Source organism: Bubalus kerabau, chromosome 10 (assembly GCF_029407905.1).
Source record: "Bubalus kerabau isolate K-KA32 ecotype Philippines breed swamp buffalo chromosome 10, PCC_UOA_SB_1v2, whole genome shotgun sequence".
Classification (NCBI taxonomy): domain Eukaryota; kingdom Metazoa; phylum Chordata; class Mammalia; order Artiodactyla; family Bovidae; genus Bubalus; species Bubalus kerabau.
The window spans coordinates 107310344-107329527 of record NC_073633.1 but is presented as its reverse complement, the minus strand read 5'-3'; the positions used below and the strand labels follow the sequence as shown (position 1 = coordinate 107329527).

Here is a 19184-nt window from a genome sequence, read left to right as displayed (position 1 = left end):
GGGCGGCAGGTCTTCCTGTGGCTCTTCTAACTGTATTTTCTCTGGGATAGAAATAAAGCGTTTCTCCTGTGGCCCTCCCCCCTGTGCAGCTTTAGACGCCCTCCCCGCGCACATGGCCCTGGCACAGAGAGGGGCACAGTGTGGGGGTGGGGGGACCTCGGGAGGGACAGTGCCCTCTGGGCCCAGCAGCCCCTAGTTGGGTCACACAGGGTTCTAGAAAAGGCCAGAGGCACATGAGCAGGTGGGTGAGAAGCAGCCCTGCCTGGGAAGCAGAAAGCCCCCTGGCTGGAGGAGGCTGGCTTCCGGCTGCAGAAGGTCCTCGCTGACTTGGGGCTCAGGCGCCCCTGTGTCTCAGGGGTCTCAGGGGGAGGTCTTTGCTCACCCTTGGGATCTCCCCCCGGCACCCACCCCCTACAAACCCCCCGCCCCGGGGGCTGGCACTGGCTCCAGAGCAGGGAACACGGGCGCAGAGGAGGACCCTGGGGCATCACAGGGCCAGACTGAGGCCGGACCTCGCCAAGTGTTCTCTGCAACCCTCCCCTCCTCTTAACTCTGGCTTGAGGGAGAGCCACACCCCCAGCTCAGGCCACATCTCCTGTGAGCGCAGGGTGTGGGGCGTTCTCCTGGGTGTGCGCATGGCAAAGTGCTGGTCACTGCAGAAACCTGGGTGGACTTCCTGAGGCCTGCAAGGTTGCGCTTGTCTTTGGGACAGAAACCCACCTCACAGTCTGCCTCCTCTCTTGGGGAAGGGCACAGCTCCGGCTGTTCTTGCAAGCGCTGACCTGGCCACTCAAGACCGTGTGACTTCTGCCAGAGCCTCGCCAGACGGTCCAGCAGCCTCCCGGCGTGGAAGCACTTCCCCATCTCTATGCCACCGGGCCAGGCAGTTTATACGTTCTTCTCAAGCCCTGTCTCAGCCTTGCAAGACGGCTACTGTTCATTCCACTTTATAGAGAATAAAAGTGAAGCTACGTGAGGTTACAGATCTTGCCCTAGTTTTCTCAGCTAAACAACTAGTACATCTTTGATTCAAACCCCGGTCTGCTGAACATCAAGGCTCTCCCCACCGCCTATGCACCTCTCTAAGTCGACAGCTGGCTTCTTTGCCTTTGGTTTCTTGTTATTAACCACTCTTCTCCCTCTTGTCACCACCACTTGGACCATTACATGATTGGAAGAAAACTTTTTCTTCCTAAGTCCCATTTCAATCACATTCAGTTCAGTTCAGTTCAGTCGCTCAGTCATGTCCGACTCTTTGCGACCCCATGAATCGCAGCACGCCAGGCCTCCCTGTCCATCACCAACTCCCGGAGTTCACCCAAACTCACGTCCAATGAGTCAGTGATGCCATCCAGCCATCTCATCCTCTGCCGTGCCCTTCTCCTCCTGCCCCCAATCCCTCCCAGCATCAGGGTCTTTTCCAATGAGTCAACTCTTCGCATGAGGTGGCCAAAGTACTGGAGCTTCAGCTCCAGCATCATTCCTTCCAAAGAAATCCCAGGGCTGATCTCCTTCAGAATGGACTGGTTGGATCTCCTTGCAGTCCAAGGGACTCTTCTCCAACACCACAGTTCAAAAGCATCAATTCTTTGGTGCTCAGCTTTCTTCACAGTCCAACTCTCACATCCATACATGACCACTGGAAAAACCATAGCCTTGACTAGACGGACCTTTGTTGGCAAAGTAATGTCTCTGCTTTTGAATATGCTATCTAGGTTGGTCATAACTTTCCTTTCAAGGAGTAAGCATCTTTTAATTTCATGGCTGCAATCACCATCGGCAGTGATTTTGGAGCCCAGAAAAATAAAGTCTGACACTGTTCCCACTGTTTCCCCATCTATTTGCCATGAAATGATGGGACCAGATGCCATGATCTTCATTTTCTGAATGTTGAGCTTTAAGCCAACTTTTTCACTCTCCTCTTTCACTTTCATCAAGAGGCTTTTAGTTCCTCTTGACTTTCTGCCATAAGGGTGGTGTCATCTGCATATCTGAGGTTATTGATATTTCTCCCGGCAATCTTGATTCCAACTTGTGCTTCTTCCAGTCCAGCGTTTCTCATGATGTACTCTGCATAGAAGTTAAATAAGCAGGGTGACAATATACAGCCTTGACATACTCCTTTTCCTATTTGGAACCAGTCTGTTGTTCCATATCCAGTTCTAACTGTTGCTTCCTGACCTGCATATAGGTTTCTCAAGAGGCAGGTCAGGTGGTCTGGTATTCCCATCTCTTTCAGAATTTTCCACAGTTTATTGTGATCCACACAGTCAAAGGCTTTGGCATAGTCAATAAAGCAGATAGATGTTTTTCTGGAACTCTCTTGCTTTTTCCATGATCCAGCGGATGTTGGCAATTTGATCTCTGGTTCCTCTGCCTTTTCTAAAACCAGCTTGAACATCTGGAAGTTCATGGTTCACATATTGCTGAAGGCTGGCTTGGAGAATTGTGAGCATTACTTTACTAGCGTGTGAGATGAATGCAATTGTGCGGTAGTTTGAGCATTCTTTGGCATTGTCTTTCTGTGGGATTGGAATGAAAACTGACCTTTTCCAGTCCTGTGGCCACTGCTGAGTTTTCCAAGAGTATTGAGTGCAGCACTTTCACAGCATTGTCTTCCAGGATTTGAAATAGCTCAACTGGAATTCCATCACCTCCACTAGCTTTGTTTGTAGTGGTGCTTCCTGAGGCCCACTTGACTTCGCATTCCAGGATGTCTGGCTCTAGGTGAGTGATCACACCATGGTGGTTATCTGGGTCATGAAGCTCTTTTCTGTGTATTCTTGCCTCCTCTCCTTAATGCTGACAGTCACCAGTGTTTTGGAGGAGCTTTTCTTTTTGCAAAGTGCGCTCTCATGCATCTTCAGAGCAGCCCCAGAAAACGGGCAGATGTTGTATTCCGTCAGACCCTTTTTACTGGTGAGAAAGCTGAGTTTGGGGGTGAAGGGAACTTGCCTCGTTTGTGTGATCCTGTCTGAAGACACCTGGGAAATGCTCCAGTTCCCTCTCTAAGGCCCTCTGTTACATCCAGTATTTATCGTGTACCTGGCACTATCTCAGAGCCAGGAAGCAACAAAGCTGTGATGAACTCTAGTATTCCGACTCCCAGCCCCCCACCAGCTTTCCTCTTGCTGTTAGAGAATTTCCAAGAGAAGTTTCCCGTTTCCAGAACAGCTTAACCATCAGGAGAGTTTACTCTGGATTTTCAGTCGTGATTTAGGGGAATAGGAGCTACCGGACATGTACGTCTCCACGTGTGGGTCTCTGCAGCTCACGGGCAGTGGATTTGAGGCTCCTTCCGGTTTTCTTTCCCTAAACCTTCTACTGACACCATTGCCGGGAATGGTTTTCCTTCCTTTCTGCCAGCCTCCTTGGGAGGGGGTCCTGGCACCTAAGAGCAAGCCAGAGCGGAGCGGAGGTGATGGGGCTATCAGGGGAGGTGGTCCGTAGAGGAGCCCAAGCAGATGTGTCCCAGAGAGAGGAGGGCTCACGGGGGGACAGGCCACAGTGAGAGCACTAAGCAACCTCGAGGGCCGGCCAGGCCTCCGCGGCCCCTTCTCCCTCCTCCTGTGGATCACGGTGAAGGCAGAGTCTGCAACATGTAAGCCAAGAACTGAAACCTGCTTAAAGCATCCAGTGGGATTCTCAGTCACTAAGTCAGGGTGGAAACAAAAGCGTCTCTGTTCAGACTAGTTACTGTTGCTTATATACCGTGGAGATAAAGGAAGGAATATACCGTACATAGTTTCTCAGCTGGTGGGAGAGAAACAGGTCAACAGGTCCTGTGTCCTTACTGGGTGATCTTCGTAAGTCAAGATTTTGTCTTAGTTGGGGTTTCTAGCACCTGGGGTCGGAGGCCCTTAGCTCAGCTTCCCCAGCCTGCCGTCATGTGGTACTTATAAGGACCCCTGGGGTGTGTGCCCGGGAGTCGGAACTCTTCTGAATGCTCTGTCTCCATGACCTCAGTTCAGCCTGACTCATGCGTATGTAGGAAGACAATCTTCATCCTCATCTCACAGGGAAGTCACTGAAGCACACAGGAAGTGGCCTTGCTCAGAGTGACCTACCATCAGGGACAGATGTAGGAAGGAACCCAGACTCCTGGCCTGGCTGGGTTCCAGGACGCAACATGGCACGCAGCAGCCAGCCCTGTGCTCTGAAGCTTGGTGCGGTGGGAAGCCTGGAACGGACAGTCCCACCCTCTTACCAAGGTCCAATTCACTGAAAACCTAGGCACATCCTTCCTCTGCAATTCCAGCACCTCACTGTGTGTCCTGGAATCCCCAGGGTGATGAAAAATATCACTATATTTTGGGAGCATATCTTCCCAAAACTCCTAGGTGGGGACCTATTGCAACATTCAGATGATTAACTCTTTGTCAAATTTTTATAGTATTTTTGTAATATTTGTATTAAAAATACATACCTGAACAGAACAATGCTAGAAACATTCAGTTGGTAATGTGATTAATGCAGATTTGCACAGACTTTCATGCTGTCTTCTGCTCAGAGACATTTATTGTTTCTCAGACATGGAAATAACTAATAGAATAGTTTCAAAAAAAGATGTATCCAGTGATGTCATAAGTATAGGCTGACAGTCTGTACTGAAGCAAGTTTCCTTCTGTTTCCTGTGGGTTTCTCTAACTACATCACTGGACATGGAAATTACAGCCTGCAAACCATATTAAGTTTCATAGAAAATCTTGTTTGTACCACTTTTAGCAACAGCTGCAGAGAGGAAGGAAATCGTGTCCCTTTATTGTAGAAGTTGAATTTCTTGACAACAACAACTAAAAAAATCACCCATAGAGCCCCCAGATTTTAAAATAAATGGATTGAAAGAAAAGCATTAGACTCAAACCTCAAGAGACAAATATGCATCTTTGATAGAGTATTGTGATGGAGGAAAAAGAAGAAGGCAGTTGTTTTCATTGTTTTTGCTTACAGGCTTCTGCAATTAGAGGGGGGAGCAGTGTGAGCTAAGATCTGTGAATGAATGGCCTGTGTGGTCTCCCCATGACTCACCTGAGGAGTGGCCAGTCCCGTTCTGCAGGAGCAGCCTTCGGGGCTCGGTGCGGGACGCTGGCTGGGGGTGCCAGCCAGGAGGCTGCTGGCAGGACCCGCGGTGCCCTCCCTGAGGCTGTCTCCTGCTCAGGAGCGCTGGCCGGGGGCTCTCTGCCAGCCCCCCATCCCATGTGCAGCCTCACACAGCCTCTCCCTCGTTCATTAGATAGAGGTCTGGACCGCATCATGATGGTAAAGGCTTGTTCTCAGGACCCAAACGAGGCTGTGGCTGTGATCAGCCTTTGAAAAGTAGGGCCCAGTGGTTCTTGAATTCGGCTCCGCATTGGAACCAACGGGGGAGCTTTGAACACCAGCACTTCTGGTCTGTTGGGTCGGGCAGGACCCAGGCCTCAGCGGTTTACCGAGATGCCCCGGGTGATCTTTCTGGGCCGCTGCAGGCTGGAAGCATGCGTGCTGATCGCGGGTTCCGGGAGGCAATGGGAGGATGGCGCGCTCAGGGCCCCGGCGAGCCCGGTGCCCAGCAGTGTGCCCCCGCGGGGGTGGAGACGCTGGCTCCACGTTTCCATTTCCCACATAGCTCGGGCCGCGGGTGTGGTTTGAGCCACGCCGGGGATACGGATGCTGAAAGGAAGCTGGCCCAGGGAAAGCTGGACGCGTGGTGACAGGTGACAAGGTGCCGAAGAACGTCAGAAACGCAATTGAGGCGTGGGGATCGGGTGCTTCTCTTTCCTTCCCCCGCCCGCCCTTCCAATGACTGACCTTTGCAGCTGTGTTTTGCAGTGATTCTGGACGTGGGAGCAGCCTCTTAGATAGAACCATTGCTGACAGACGACAGCTTAATACAATTACTTTGCCAGACTTCAGCGACCCCGAGACAGGTGAGACCAAAAGGGCAGCGGGGCTGAAACGGTGTTAGCCGGAGCGGGGTGGGGCCCGGCTCCCGGGCCCGTGGGGTGGAGACCCCGGGGCCCAGGATGGGAAGGCATCCCCAGGGAAACGGGCTCATCTGCTGCCTGACGGGCCTTTTCCCCAGGGTCCTTTTCAAGCCTGTGTTCACGGTGGGGGCCGTCCTATTCCTTGCCAACACAATTCTTTGAAATCTTTCTGTTTTTCCCCTTGCTCTTGGAGCCAAAAATTCGAAACTAAAATTAGACTCTTCCCATCCCCTTCAAGCGTCCCTCGGCTTTTGTGTTTCTTTGTCTCTCTTTAGATTTCAGACTTGCTGAAATCAAGGTTTCGGTATCTCATCCGTGGCACCCACGAACACACACCCACCCACCCACCCACTGCAAGGGGGCAGTGGGTTCTGAGCCTCCGAGTCCACTGACCCCGAGAGGAGGCCTGCGCACTTCCTGCCTCTCTGCAGATATTAGCACGTCAGTTCGCATCTGTGTTTCTACAGTTGCCTAAGTACAGGGTGGGTAGAGATACCGCTGTCGTCTCCAGAAGTGCAAACAAGTAATTTCTGATAGGAATGCCGACATCTCAGGGGGCCGTTTGGAGGACTCAACGGACCCACGGACTATTAAGACGTGCCCAGCTGTGAGCCTGAGGCAGCCCCCGAGTGTCGTTGGGAGCGGGTTTGCTGCCTCCCCGCCACCCGCATGGGGCTCTGTGTCCGGCTTAGTCCACCTCCGGGCGCCCCCAGCCCCATGGGGGTTGCCCTCACGAGAGGAGCCTCCCGGGCCCGGGTCCAGACCCAACCCCTCCGAAAAGCCGGAGAGCAGCCCTGAGCCCAGCGTGGGGAGTCACCCTGGAGAGCCTCTCCCCGGGGACGGGAGCCAGGCGCAGTCCTCGCCTGAGCTGTTCTCCCAGCTGCCCACCTTGCCCGGCTAGGCCCCCTTTTCCAGACCTCAGGTCGGCTCAGGAGGCCCGACCGCAGGGCCCTGGGGCTCCCCAGTCAGGAGAGCGCTGGGAGCAGCGCGAATTTCAGTCAGTGCCGTTTACCAGCCGCCACTCCAAGTGCAGGCTGGGAGGGCCACAGGGACTACTCGGCCTTGCAGTGGCCTGGGCCCCGGGCTGAGGGCCAGCCACTGGCGGGCTTAGATGTGAACCAGGCCAACCCTGAGCTGGGCTCTGCTCATGGTCCAGTCCCACTAGAGGGACGTGCGTGACCCCTCGCTGCAGAAAAGGGAAGGTCAGGCTCTTAGCCCCTGCGAGGCGAGGCTCGGACCTCCGGGGAGAGAAGACAGGGAGGTGATGCTCACCAGTTCCTCGCAGCTGCCGCCCGGGGCCTCCTCCCCCCAGGACCCTGTGAGGACCCTGGTATGAAGTCAGACCCCCTGTCCTTCCAGCTGGTCAGGGTCTTCATTTGCCCCGAGGTCCCCAAACTTTCATCTATGTCACAGTGCAAACAGGCAGGAGAAAATGAGCGAGGCCCTTGGGGTTCGTTCTCCCCGTTGCCCCAGGAACATCGCCCCACCGCCCTGAGCCCTCAGGAGGCTCCCTCCGCAGAGGAAACCTCAGGTGCCACAGCATCCAGCTGAGGTGTGTCTCGTGCCCAGCGTGGGTGGCCGCCCTTGTCCACAGTGGCACCGCTGTTCCTGAATCCTGAGCCGGGGTGGGGTCCACACTGCCGGGGCGCAGGCGCCCAGGTGCTGGCCAGTGACCGTGTTATTGTGTTGTGGTTGGACTTGCCACACGAGCCCCTCCAAGACCCTTCTCACCCGCCCTGCCCGGGAGCCCCAAGTCGTTGGTTTTACCACCACCGGTACTTACCAGGAGGCTAGGGAGCGGGAAAAGTGGAAGGCCATGTTAGCAGACCTTATCAGCGCAGACTGGTCATAAATGATGGCAAAACCTTCTGAGATGATCCTTTAAATCCGAGAGACTTAAAAAGCCTGACAGACGCTCCTATAAATGGAAAAGGTGCCTCCGTCGTGATGAGTAAAGGGCGGTTTTGTACAGCTGAGCCCGTGGGCAGTTCCAGGACCCCTGTCTCCAGAACGACCCACGGATTTAGCTTAAGCTCTGATTCCGAAGGTTCCGTGGGGATGCTCTGCTTCCTCCCTGCCCTTCTCCCTCACCTTTTCTTAAAGATAACTGTTTTTATTAGCTTTTGGTTTTCCCTTCCATGCAAATAAGCTTAGATCTTATTTCCCACATGCCTTGACTTGGAATAGCAGACTGTGTCTGGGCTGCTCGGCCCCCGTGGGGGCCCTTCACGCACCCCCGCCTCCGCCAGCAGAGAATGTCCTGGGGCTTTTTTACGGCCCCAGTCAGTGGCTTTTCTACGTGCCCGGAAGGACCCAAGCCTCTGCCAGGAGCACAGCGGAGGAAGACGTGTGCCCGGCACAGAGGCGACCTCCCGTGGTCACGACACCGCCCACCCGTCACCGCGGCGCAGGAGACCCCTTCTCGAAGCCACAGCCCCTTGGATTGTCCTTTTTGTTTGCCAGAGCTAAAATTTATTTCCCTTTTATTATTTTTTTTTTAAATTTTCTATTGTGGAAAAACTTCAAATATTCCAAAATAGAGATACTAATGCCATGAGTCCCCATGTACCTACCACTAGCCTCCAACAATTCCTTTTTTTTTTTTCCTTTATCTCTGCTGTCCAACACTTAGTTTTTGTAAGGTATTTTGAAGCAGATCTCAGATATCATATTTTGCCTGTTAAAATTTCAATGTATGTGTCAAACAGATAAGAGTTCTTTAAAAATCTAGCCAAGGTACCCTCATTATACATCTGGGTCATGATGAAGTACAGGCTCAGTGGTGTTCATTTTGAAAGGTGGGTAACTAACCGGGAGGTCCGTTTCCCACCCCTGCAGTTGTCCAGATGCGGATCTGAACCGTAACACGAGGGGAGCCCAAGTCTAGAAGCCTCGGACTCGCCAAGTCCACTGTAGCCAGAGAGTGGACGTTGGTTTTATTAAACGGGTGTGGCAGAGTGAAAAACAACCCGTAAAGAATCTGCTTTCCCTTCTAATATCCCTCTCAGTCCCCTTCTCTCCCCACCCCCACCTCTGTCGTCCAGTAGGTCCTAGCCATCAAAAGAGACTCGAATCCAACGACCGTCTTTCAACTTTGAAGCTATGAGTCATTGTTTTTTCTTTGGAATAAGTTAGTTCCTTAAATAGAGGATGGAAAAAAAAATTTTTTTTTTTCTTCCTTTTGCCTTCAAAACAGGATGTGGAGTAAGGGGATTTATCTTTAGTCATTGGTGGATATTACCAGACACCTATCCAAAGTAAAACGATTCTTTCACCTTGAAAGTTTGCCCCGTTTTGTCCAGGAACGTTTTTAATTGTCGCCGTGGTGGTCCTCCCTCCTGTGGTGTGTCTCTCCAGCCGAAGACAGGAGGTGACAGCCAGCCTGGCCGCCCACCCGCCGTGGCCCAGCCTGGCGCGCTCGCAGGCCACTGCCGCGATGCTGGCCCGTGGCTGCCCCTCAGCAGCTGCGCCTAGGAAACCTTAGTTCTCAAGTAAATTTTATATAAGTGCTTCTCATAAAAAAACAAATCAAGGAAAAGTCAAGTTCTAATCCTTTCCAGTTGAAAAGCAAATAGTTTCTTTCCCTCTAGAATATTGCAGATACTATAGGTTAGACGTATTATTTTCAATGGACCATACTGCTGAATCTGTGCCCAGGTAAATCTGAGTTATTTTTATTCCATGGTGTTGTTGCAGAACAAATAATAACCAGTGGAAAAACAGCAAATTTGTTTTCTTCGAAAAGCACTTGTATTCTATTGTCAAGTAGAGGAATGATTGTGTATTACATGACCTCATTTTCTTTGCAGCTTATGTGAGTATATTAAAAGCTAGTTTATTTTTTTCTTTGTGTTTCTAAAGTTTTTTTGCCTTTATCCTTTTTTTTCTCTTTCACTCTTTTAGTGTCAGACTCCTCCTCCTCCTCTTCTCTTCCAAGAACCGAGTCTCCTCTCCACCTGTTTCTGTCTCCTCATCTTCCTTCTCATCCCAAACCCGAAACCTTTGTGTGGCCCCCGGCTGCACGTTCAGTCAGTGACCCGGGGCCCCGCCAGGAACCCTCTCTGTGTAAACATGGTTTATGTTCGTTTTTTTTTCCTTTCTTGTTAGACCTGCTTCATTTGCCTGATGTTTTATTTTCTGATAATCTTCCTAACTGATAAGCTGGGTAGCAAACGCCATCAAACCCAAGTGACAGCAAATCTTGCTAGTCTGAAAACCCAGATGCTGCCTGGGGCAGGAGACAATGTTGCCGAGCTCTGCCCTCCCCTCCGAAAAGCAGAGAAAACCTGTCTTGAGCAGAATCAATAGAAGCTTTTCTAGAACATTGCCTCTGGCTCTTGGGCACTCCTATGATTTCCTGGACTTGATATCAATGCATAAAGATCCTATTTTCTTAAAAAAGACAATTTAGAACATTCCTAATTATTTCTGGTTTTCAATTTAGAAATGAATTCAACAAGTATTTCATAAGCAAGGTCGTATTCTAAAGATATCGGTTATCTGCCTTTTAAATATGTGATTCTCAGAGCTTATGGTGTGTTACAATCACACAGAGAGCTTTGAAAACTGCAGACCCCTGGGTCCGAGCCCCAGAGTTTATGATTCAGGAGGCCTGAGCTGGGGCTCAAGAATATGCCTGTATGAAATACCTTCTCATGATTCCCGTGACAGTGGTTGTTAAGACTATAAATTGCTTTCCACTTGCAGGGAAAGAAAATGGAGGGCTTGTGTCATGAATCTAGGCAGGGAAATTGAACAGTGTTTCAATCTAATCTTGCTTTTAAATAATAGGGACATTTGAAAGTCTGTTCTGGGTCCTGTCAATTAAAAAAAAAAAAGATCCCTTTATTAAAACGAGACACTGGTTGATAAAGTCCTTAAATGGCCCCTAAATGTGGGTCTCACCAGGAGATCCACCCTTGTTCTTCCACTCATTTATTTAATGCTGACTTTACCTGCAACACAGCCAGAAAATTTAATCTCTATATCCATGTTTTATAAGGGCTCATCTTTGGTCCAACTGCTGTTATATGCTGAACAAAAGCTCAGCATATAAAGAACTACTCTCCCTAATGTGCTCATATTTCTAATGGTGACCTGCTGTGTTAGACTCACTCACGTGTGCACACACACACACAGAAAGGAGACTGTCATCTAAAATAAATAATTTAAACCAAGAAACACTCTGACCTTACTTATCTGCATAGTAACTGTTCTGAACTCAGCCTCAATGACAATCCCACTTTTACAAAATGAAAGATGAAGATAATGTTTAAAACTGCTTATGTAGTTTTTAATCTACTTCTTAAAATAGACATTTTCCCTTAATACAATGACTAGGAGCGGTTGCCAACTTTGGCTTTTTTTCTGTTCTGGTTTTTCCAGAAAGGTTGTTTTTTACATTGATTTTTGCCCAGCTTGAGGCTGGGGTTCTTGAAATGGAATCTTACTGAGCCAGGAAGCTCAGTTGTAAAGAATCCGCCTGCCAGTGCAAGAAACGTGGGTTCGATCCCTGGGTGGTGACGATCCCCTGGAAGAGGAAATGGCAACCCACTCCAGTATTCTCGCCAGGAAAATCCCATGGACAGAGGAGCCTAGCAGGCTGCAGTCCACGGGGTCGCAAAGAGTCAGATACGACTGAGCGACTGAACGATAACAAGAAAAACTGTTCTAGAATGACGTTAGATATTCCCACTGTTCTAGAATGACGTTAGATATTCCCACTGCCCCTTCCCTTCTCGTTTGTGTAACAAAGCCACCTCCCTCCACACCCGCCAGTATCTCCCTCGTTGCATCCCAGGAAGCCCTGTGTCCCTTTAAACCTCTGAGGACTGAGGTCCAGCCTCTTCTGGTGGGACACCTGATATCAGATTAATTAGCAAATGGGTAGGGCATCGCGCACCCACTGGGCTTTCTGCTGAACATGCTACGCGCCAAGCAGCGCTCAGTTGTTTATTCTTCACAAAGCTCTGAGTCACCTTCCGTCCTTAGGGAGGCCCTCGCCGGTCACCAGGTGTTCTAAGGCTGCCGCACCTGAGGATCTTGCCTCCCAGCCACGAGCACAGCGTTCGGCTGGAGAAGGGAAAACGTGCCACACGTGCACGTGCCTAGTAAAGGTAGAATTTCTTGATTAAAATTATAGTAAATTTGAATGCCAGCTCTTTCCCCTAGAACAGATAGCCTAGACCTAAAGCTTCCTGAATCCTACCCCACCCCCAATCCTTTGACTCACAGGATCGAACACTAGCCCAACCCTACAACTGCTGGAATCATGAAGAGGCTTAATGTGTGGAAAGATCTGGAAATTGCTTGTTTATTTTTCCCTTCCCTTTGGAATTTCCTGCCCTGGAAACAAAACAGTCCATGAGTTGGTCAGCTTTCACGTGCTGAGTGAACATTTAAACATGGAGGGGAATGCCCAGTTGGCCTTCCTTTGCTTTAAAAAAAAAAAAAAAAAAATCATTGTTAGTGGAAAAACATATGTCACTCTTGAATTGAAATCTGATCCCAGACAACCGGACTTACAGTTGGAAGGTTATGAGAATTCCATTTGCTTTTTTAGCCTTAATTTTGATTTTTCAAATGTTTGTTTCTTGGTTTTAATTTTTGGTTTGATTTGTTGTTCCAAGGCAACTCTCCAGAAGTATACTTTCATGGTTTTCCCTCCCTTTTTTCAGTTAGTAAGTAGTTTACTGATCTATTAACTTTTCCGAGGGTCTCCGGAATCACGCTACCCTCCACCGCGCAGTGTGTGTTGTGGCTGTCGATTCCTGGGAGTGTTCGGACGGCCTGGACCCTAAGCTGCCACCCGCTTGCTCACCCGTCGCGGGGCCCAGCTCGCACGAGATTCTAACGCTTCCTCATGCAGCTTGGGTTTAAATACGGAGGAGGCAGCACTTGTCTGGGAAGGACTACAGAAGGAGGCATTGCAGGAAAAATGCCCAAGGGAAGGAGTGCGGTGGGGGTGTCAGCAGCCCCTCAGCGACTGATCAAAAGTGTGAGACATCTAGGCTTCCCAGTGAGGGTCATCTGTAGATTTGGGGTAGAGGGAACTAGTTGAATCTCAAAATTCCTTTCTGGTTCAACCCTTATTGCTACATAGAAAAAGCGATTCCCTTTCCATACGGTAAAATGAGGCTTGACGTATTCATACAGAGGTCTTAACCCTTTCGATAAAAACAGCCCGACGTCTCTGGAAGTTCAGCGGGCAGTTCTGCAGAGGGGCCCATGCAACGCATTTACCCTCCCTGCCTTGGATTCCTCAGCTGTGAGGATCTACATTTGCTTGTCACCCTGTTCACACACCTGGCTCCCCAGGTTCCACTAGCGGTAAAGACCCCGCAGGAGACACAAGAGACACCAATCGATCGCTGGTCGGGAGGATCCCCTGGAGAAGGAAGTGCAGACCACTCCAGTATTCCTGCCTGGACAGAGGAGCCTGGCGGGCTACCGTCCATGGGGTTGCGCAGAGTCAGACACAGCTGAAGCGACTTGAGCAGGCTGTTCACACACGCCTTTGTGGTTTACCAGGAGCTGATCCTGATTTTAAGCCTCTACCAGCCCCTATGGCTCCCAGACGGCAGTGACCGGCCAGGCAGGGAGAGCTGGCCTGGAACGTAGCCGCCAGGCCGCCCCCAACGGTGCCCTCACTCCTGAGCTGAGGAGCCCAGGCGCCCCCGTGCACCTACCCCAGCGGTCGTCATTCTGGAGGGAGACCTGGGTGGATGTCCTGTCCTCCTCTCCGAGAATGTGCCGGCTCGTGTTCCCAGCTTCATTTTATTTCACCGATTCTGGTGAAAGTGCTGCTCTCTTTAGGAGCCCAGAGAAGAGAATGATACTAAGGAAAACACACCCCGCTCAGAAGAAGCAAGGTGAGAGACAAGGCCGAGGTGGTGAGCGTTTTATTATTGACCTTGCGTTGTCTGACATTTTTAGGAAGTGACCAAGTTGGTGAGCTGGTGACTGACGTTACCTTCTGCCTCTGCCTAACAGAAAAAGTCCCTTTTTAATCTATATATGAAAAGGGCACTCTAATGATGGCCCCACTGCTTTTGAGGGGTGGCAACTGAAGTGTAAACGTTCTTGCTCTTTTTTAATTGAAATTAATTCTCTTAAAAAAATAGTTCGGGCTTCCCTGGGAGCTCAGATGGTAAAGAATCTACTTGCAACGAGGGGGTCTCAGGTTCCATCCCTGGGTTAGAAAGATCCCCTGGAGGAGGGCACGTCAACGCACCCCAGGGTTCCTGTTTGGAGAATCCCACGACAGAGGCTACAGTCCACGGGGTCACAAAGGGTCGGACACGACTGAGCGACAAACACTGGACACTGCCGCACGTTCACTTAGATAGTTCTAGGCTGTCTCTCTCTAAACGAGGTTGAATGGCAGTTCAGGAGGTGGACAGGTCAGTAATGCGGCCCTCGGGCTGACGCCGGGCGTGTGTGTCCGGGAGTGAGGCCGAGGCCCAAGCCGGGAGCCTTCTCCCGCGGCCGCGGCCGCATGAGCCGCGTTCCCAGGGGCGGGCGCTTCGGTGCAGAGTGGTGGGCTCAGGACTGTGCAGCGGCGGGGTTGGGGCAGGTGGGGAGCCTCCCCGTGTAGTCCTCCAGAAGGTACTGCCTCCCGCCCGCAGCCGGCTCCCGGGCTCCCTCCGACGCCGGGCCCCCGCATGCATGCTGAGCGCCCCGCCAACAGCCCCCGAGCACGCTGGCCGCCGCGCATGCCCCCTGCCTCCGGGGTCCTTCCCGACGCTTTCCCTGGAAAGGACCCCCCCTTTCAGGAGGAAAGCACGTCCCATCAGGTCTGAGCTGTGCTTGATACTCTGTGAAAGTCACTGGGAGTCGTGACCTTGTCTTGGGACTGGGGCGTTGTTTTGTCCAGATGTACTTGGCTATCTTAGTCTCCTTTTCACACAGGGAACAAGGAAAGTAGCTACGAGAACAGCCCCCGAAGTTACTGATCCGCAGAGCCCACAGGCAGGAGGCCTCACGGTGGGCGGGAGGCGGATGGGACCGCAGTGGCCCAAGGCCGCTCCCCACTCCCCACTCGAGGGAGGGGGCAGCCCTCCAGGGGCCAGAATGCGGAAGGGAGACCCTTGACAGCCCCGTGTGAGGAGCCCACCCCCCAAATCAGAGGCAGGGCCACCTCCAGTGGAGACGGGGATTGTCCTAACCCGGGGTTGAGGGGCGGGCGTGGAGGGAAAACGGTCTGTGTTTTGTAAGGATTCAGAGAACATGCGCCTGACGGAGCGCTGCAGGGCCAGGTGGGGCCCTGTCCTCCCCTTCCTCACCGGCTGCTCAGGTCCGGGCCGCTGAGGCTCTCAGAGCGCAGGGACCCGGTGCGAGGAGGTCGCTGGGCCACCTCTCATCAGCGCTCAAGCCTCGTCTTGAGAAACAGGCATCCTTCTCCTGTTAAAGATGGAAGGGTTCAAGCCCAGCTGTCTGGCGGAATGCTTAGTTGTTCAGATCACCGTTCAGTGCGCGGGGCCTTTGAGAAGTGAAGCTGCTTTTTTTTCTTTTGAATTTCATTGTTGGGGGAGGGGCACAGCTTCGAAGAACCGGAAGCCGAGTGAACTCTGCCAGCAGCTAGCACTGACGATTCAGGACCGAGGGAAACACGTGCAGGGAGCTCTGGGCAGTGGGTGATTCCTGCACACACCGGCTCTTCTCAGAGCAGCGCCGGAGGGCGGGTGCCTGCGAGGCTGCCAGGGGCAGATGGGACGCGGGCGACGAGGTGCGAGGCCGGACCCGGTGCAGCCACGCGCCCCGCGCTCCCCGCGTTCACGCGCAGGGGCTTCCAGCTAGCGCTCCAGGGCTGGAAGCAGAGGGCAGCCTGAACCCCGCGCGGACACTTAGACATGGGTCCGTAGCTCTTCGGTAGAGGGGTTTTTGTTGTTCTTTTTCGCACTTCAGTAGCAAGGTTGTCAGTTGTTCCTGGGCTGTGATGCTCACCAAGTCGGCAGGGTTGCACCTGAGACCTGTTCCTCCTCTACACGCTGTGAGGATGGGAGCGGGGAGGGAAGGTGGACATCGTTCAAACCACAGCGGCTTAGGTACAGCCACCAGAAGAGTCGAGAGGGCCGCTGGAGTATAAAAACACGCCACGCAGTCAGTGACCCTGCTTGTGAAAATACAGGTGACCGAACACAGCCTGGCTGTGACGTTTACTGCCTTTTGCTTAACAGCGTTACAGGCTCTGAGATTCCTTTGCCTGATGAACTTCAAGTATTGAACTAGGGTCCGTGTAGGAGGTCTGTGTGAAACTGACCACAGGTGTAGTGAGCCGAGGAGAGGATTTGGAAAGACAGCAGCAGGCAGTGTGACCTGGCTGGACCCGGTGTCCTGCTTCTGGCAAAGTTTCTCTATGGGCTTCAGGAGATGATAGGAATGGGGGTAGGAATCCTCCAGCGGATGCGGAGCTTGCATTCTGCTTCCTGAGGTCAGGGGCCCTGGCTCCTGGCTCCTCGGCCCAGGCTCTCTATCAGCAGTCCCCTTCCACACCCCACCCAGATGGTGGTCCTAAGCGGGGACTCAGATAAAGACCCTGGAGGTGGGGATCAGAACAGTTCTTCAAGCAGCGCTCTGCCGACGTATCAGATGTCCAAAGCAGCATTTTCTCTTGGGCATCTAGGTGGGACGAAATTCAGCTCCAGGACATCGTATGCCCCATGGACACAGAACCTAGGCCAGGTTTCAGGGCCCGCTCTCACCTGCCCATGTCAGCTGTCGGTTCAGTTGGTTTCACAGTGGCTTTTCAGAGCCCCTGCTCCCTGTGACTGAGGGACTTGGTGGCTGCTCGGTCCTGAGGGTTCCAACAGGGATAAGCACTTCTCGAATTAATGTGATAAATAGGAGATGCTCAGCGGCCAGACACGTCCCCTGGCTCACCTGTCAAACCTGATTATCTGGAAGCTTATTCCTCCAGAGTCTTGGATTTCAAATTAGAAATATGCCTTCTTTTCCCCCTCTGATTCCTTTCTCAAGCCTCAGTTTGTCCATTTCCCTTGGAGGGATAATCCTCTTAACCCCCATGCACGCTGTAAGAATACATTTGCCTTCATGAGAAAGAAAAGGGTTGCTTTAAAAATAGGTTGGTCAGGACTAGCGTTTCTAGTTTACCTACGTAAATAAAAATCTATCTTGGCACTTACCATTTCAGTCCTATGCAACAGTGAGACGCAGGTTGTTTTGATTATTTTTTGTAATCAGATTTATCCATTCTAATTCATAGTGATGCTTAGCCCTTTCTTCCTCCAAATTCTAACCCAGTGAAAGAGTTTGCTATATTTGCACCATTGCTAGGAAGAGTGAAAGTGAAAGTTCAAGTCGCTCAGTCGTATCCAACTCTTTGCGACCCCATGGATTTCTACAGGCCAGAATACTGGATTGGGTCACCATTCCCTTCTCTAGGGGATAGTCCCAACCCGGGGACTGGATCCAGGTCTCCTGCATTGCAGGCGGATTCTTTACCAGCTGAGCCACAAGGGAAGCCCTATAGACATTAGCTATTAAGTATTTTTATCATTATTGTAAATCACCTGCTCTTGTTAATAAATATTGAATGCTCAAATACCCACCCCTCCCTCAGAACCTGAAGGGTGTCTGCCCTGTGAGACATGTGTGAAAAGGGATCATCTAGGAAGGAAACAGTTGTTTCTGATGAACCTCAGTCACCCTCCCTTTGTAAGGGGGTTAGTTACACTGGAGCTGGGGAGCCCCTAGGTAAGAGCAGTGTTAATTCATGTGCACCATGGTCAGTCTTCGTGCCAGTGGTTGGGAGGAGCCCTTTGAGACGGGGAAGGTTCTGGCCCCTGGGCCGTTAGGGAAGGAGGGTAGGGCACCAAGCCGTGGTTCCCTCAAAGGGGGCCACTCTCTTGCAGATGTCATACAGTGACAAGTCTGTTGGCAGTGCTCACTCACTCACTCATTCGTTCATTCCACGAGCATTTACCAAGCACATTTCAGGGCCTGGCATTCTTAGCCCCTAAAGTACCTAGCGGGCTTCCCTGGAGGCTCAGCTGGTGAAGAATCCACCTGTAACGCGGGAGACCTGCGTTCCACCCCTGGGTTGGGAAGATCCCCTGCAGAAGGGAAAGGCTACCCACTCCAGTATTCTGGCCTGGAGAATCCCATGGACTGAAAGTCCATGGGGTTGCAAAGAATCGGACATGCCTGAGCGACTTTCACTTCACTTTCAAAATACCTAAATGGCGGACGTGACTCCTGTCTTCCAGAACCACCCAGTCTCATAAGAGAGACAGTTAGGTTAACTTTAACGTAAAACAGTGTGGTCTGTACAGGGATCCCCATGACCACAGGAGGATATGGGGCACTGAGGTCGGGAGGTCTAACGTTTTGCCCGAGAATGGTAGGGAGGAGGATGCCAAGGCTCGCGGCAGCGTTCCTGGAGGAGCTGGATTTAGAGGCTCGGTTTGCTGCTAGGCTAGTGTCTGAGTCACCTGCTGGCCATGTGCATCTGGGTGACTTACTCACTAAATCCCAATTCTGTAGTCTAAACAATGCAGGTAACAGTGTTACCTGCCTCAGAGGATTGTTTAAAGATTAAATGAAGCAATATACATAAAATGCAAGCCAGAGTGCCTGGAACAGACCTCTAAAACTGATAATCAAAAATGATAATCAAAACTAGCTCACTAAAACTGATAATCACCACTGCCGGCATCGTCACTTGCCAGACCTTCTTCACAGTGAAACATTAGTATGTGAAGAATAAATGAATTTAGTTGTGTATGTGAGTGAGTGACTCTTTGCAACCCCATGGACTGTAGCCCGCCAGGCTCCTCCGTCCATGGGATTCTCCAGGCAAGAGTACTGGAGTGAGTTGTCATTTCCTTCTCCAAGGGATCTTCTTCCTGACCCAGGGATGAAACCCGGCTCATTCAGGCAGACGCTTCACTGTCTGAACCACCAGGGCAGCCCCAGTTGTGTATAGATCTCACAGAGAGAAGGAACTTGGACGTTGTTTCTGAGAAGTTCGTTTGTGAATCAAACAGATCATCTGAAAAGCAAAATTAGCCATTTGTCTAAAAGTCACAAATCCTTGTAGCCAAGGAGTCTGAGAATCTAGTAGAAAATGTGTAGAATTTTTCTAGAGCAGTGGTTTATTATTTTTATTTTTTTTAAATGAAACATTTTAAGCATTTCTCAGTTTTGATTTCATTTTTGATTTCAGTATCAATAGATATAACCCATGTAAACAAGATCTCT

The 19184-nt window shown here is 51.2% G+C and overlaps 1 protein-coding gene across 4 annotated transcripts in view; it reads left to right on the top strand.

Moving 5' to 3' along the window:
* The window catches only part of TTC7B (tetratricopeptide repeat domain 7B), a 279640-nt gene that overhangs the window by 221821 nt on the left and 38635 nt on the right, over positions 1–19184 (top strand). For 3 of the 4 annotated variants that reach the window (XM_055538916.1, XM_055538919.1, XM_055538918.1), the window contains 2 exons: positions 5809–5906; positions 9867–10028. In XM_055538916.1, coding sequence (XP_055394891.1) covers positions 5809–5906; positions 9867–10028 — 260 coding nt within the window. The remainder of the gene's footprint in view (positions 1–5808; positions 5907–9866; positions 10029–19184) is intronic. The other variant, XM_055538917.1, reaches the window with a different exon arrangement.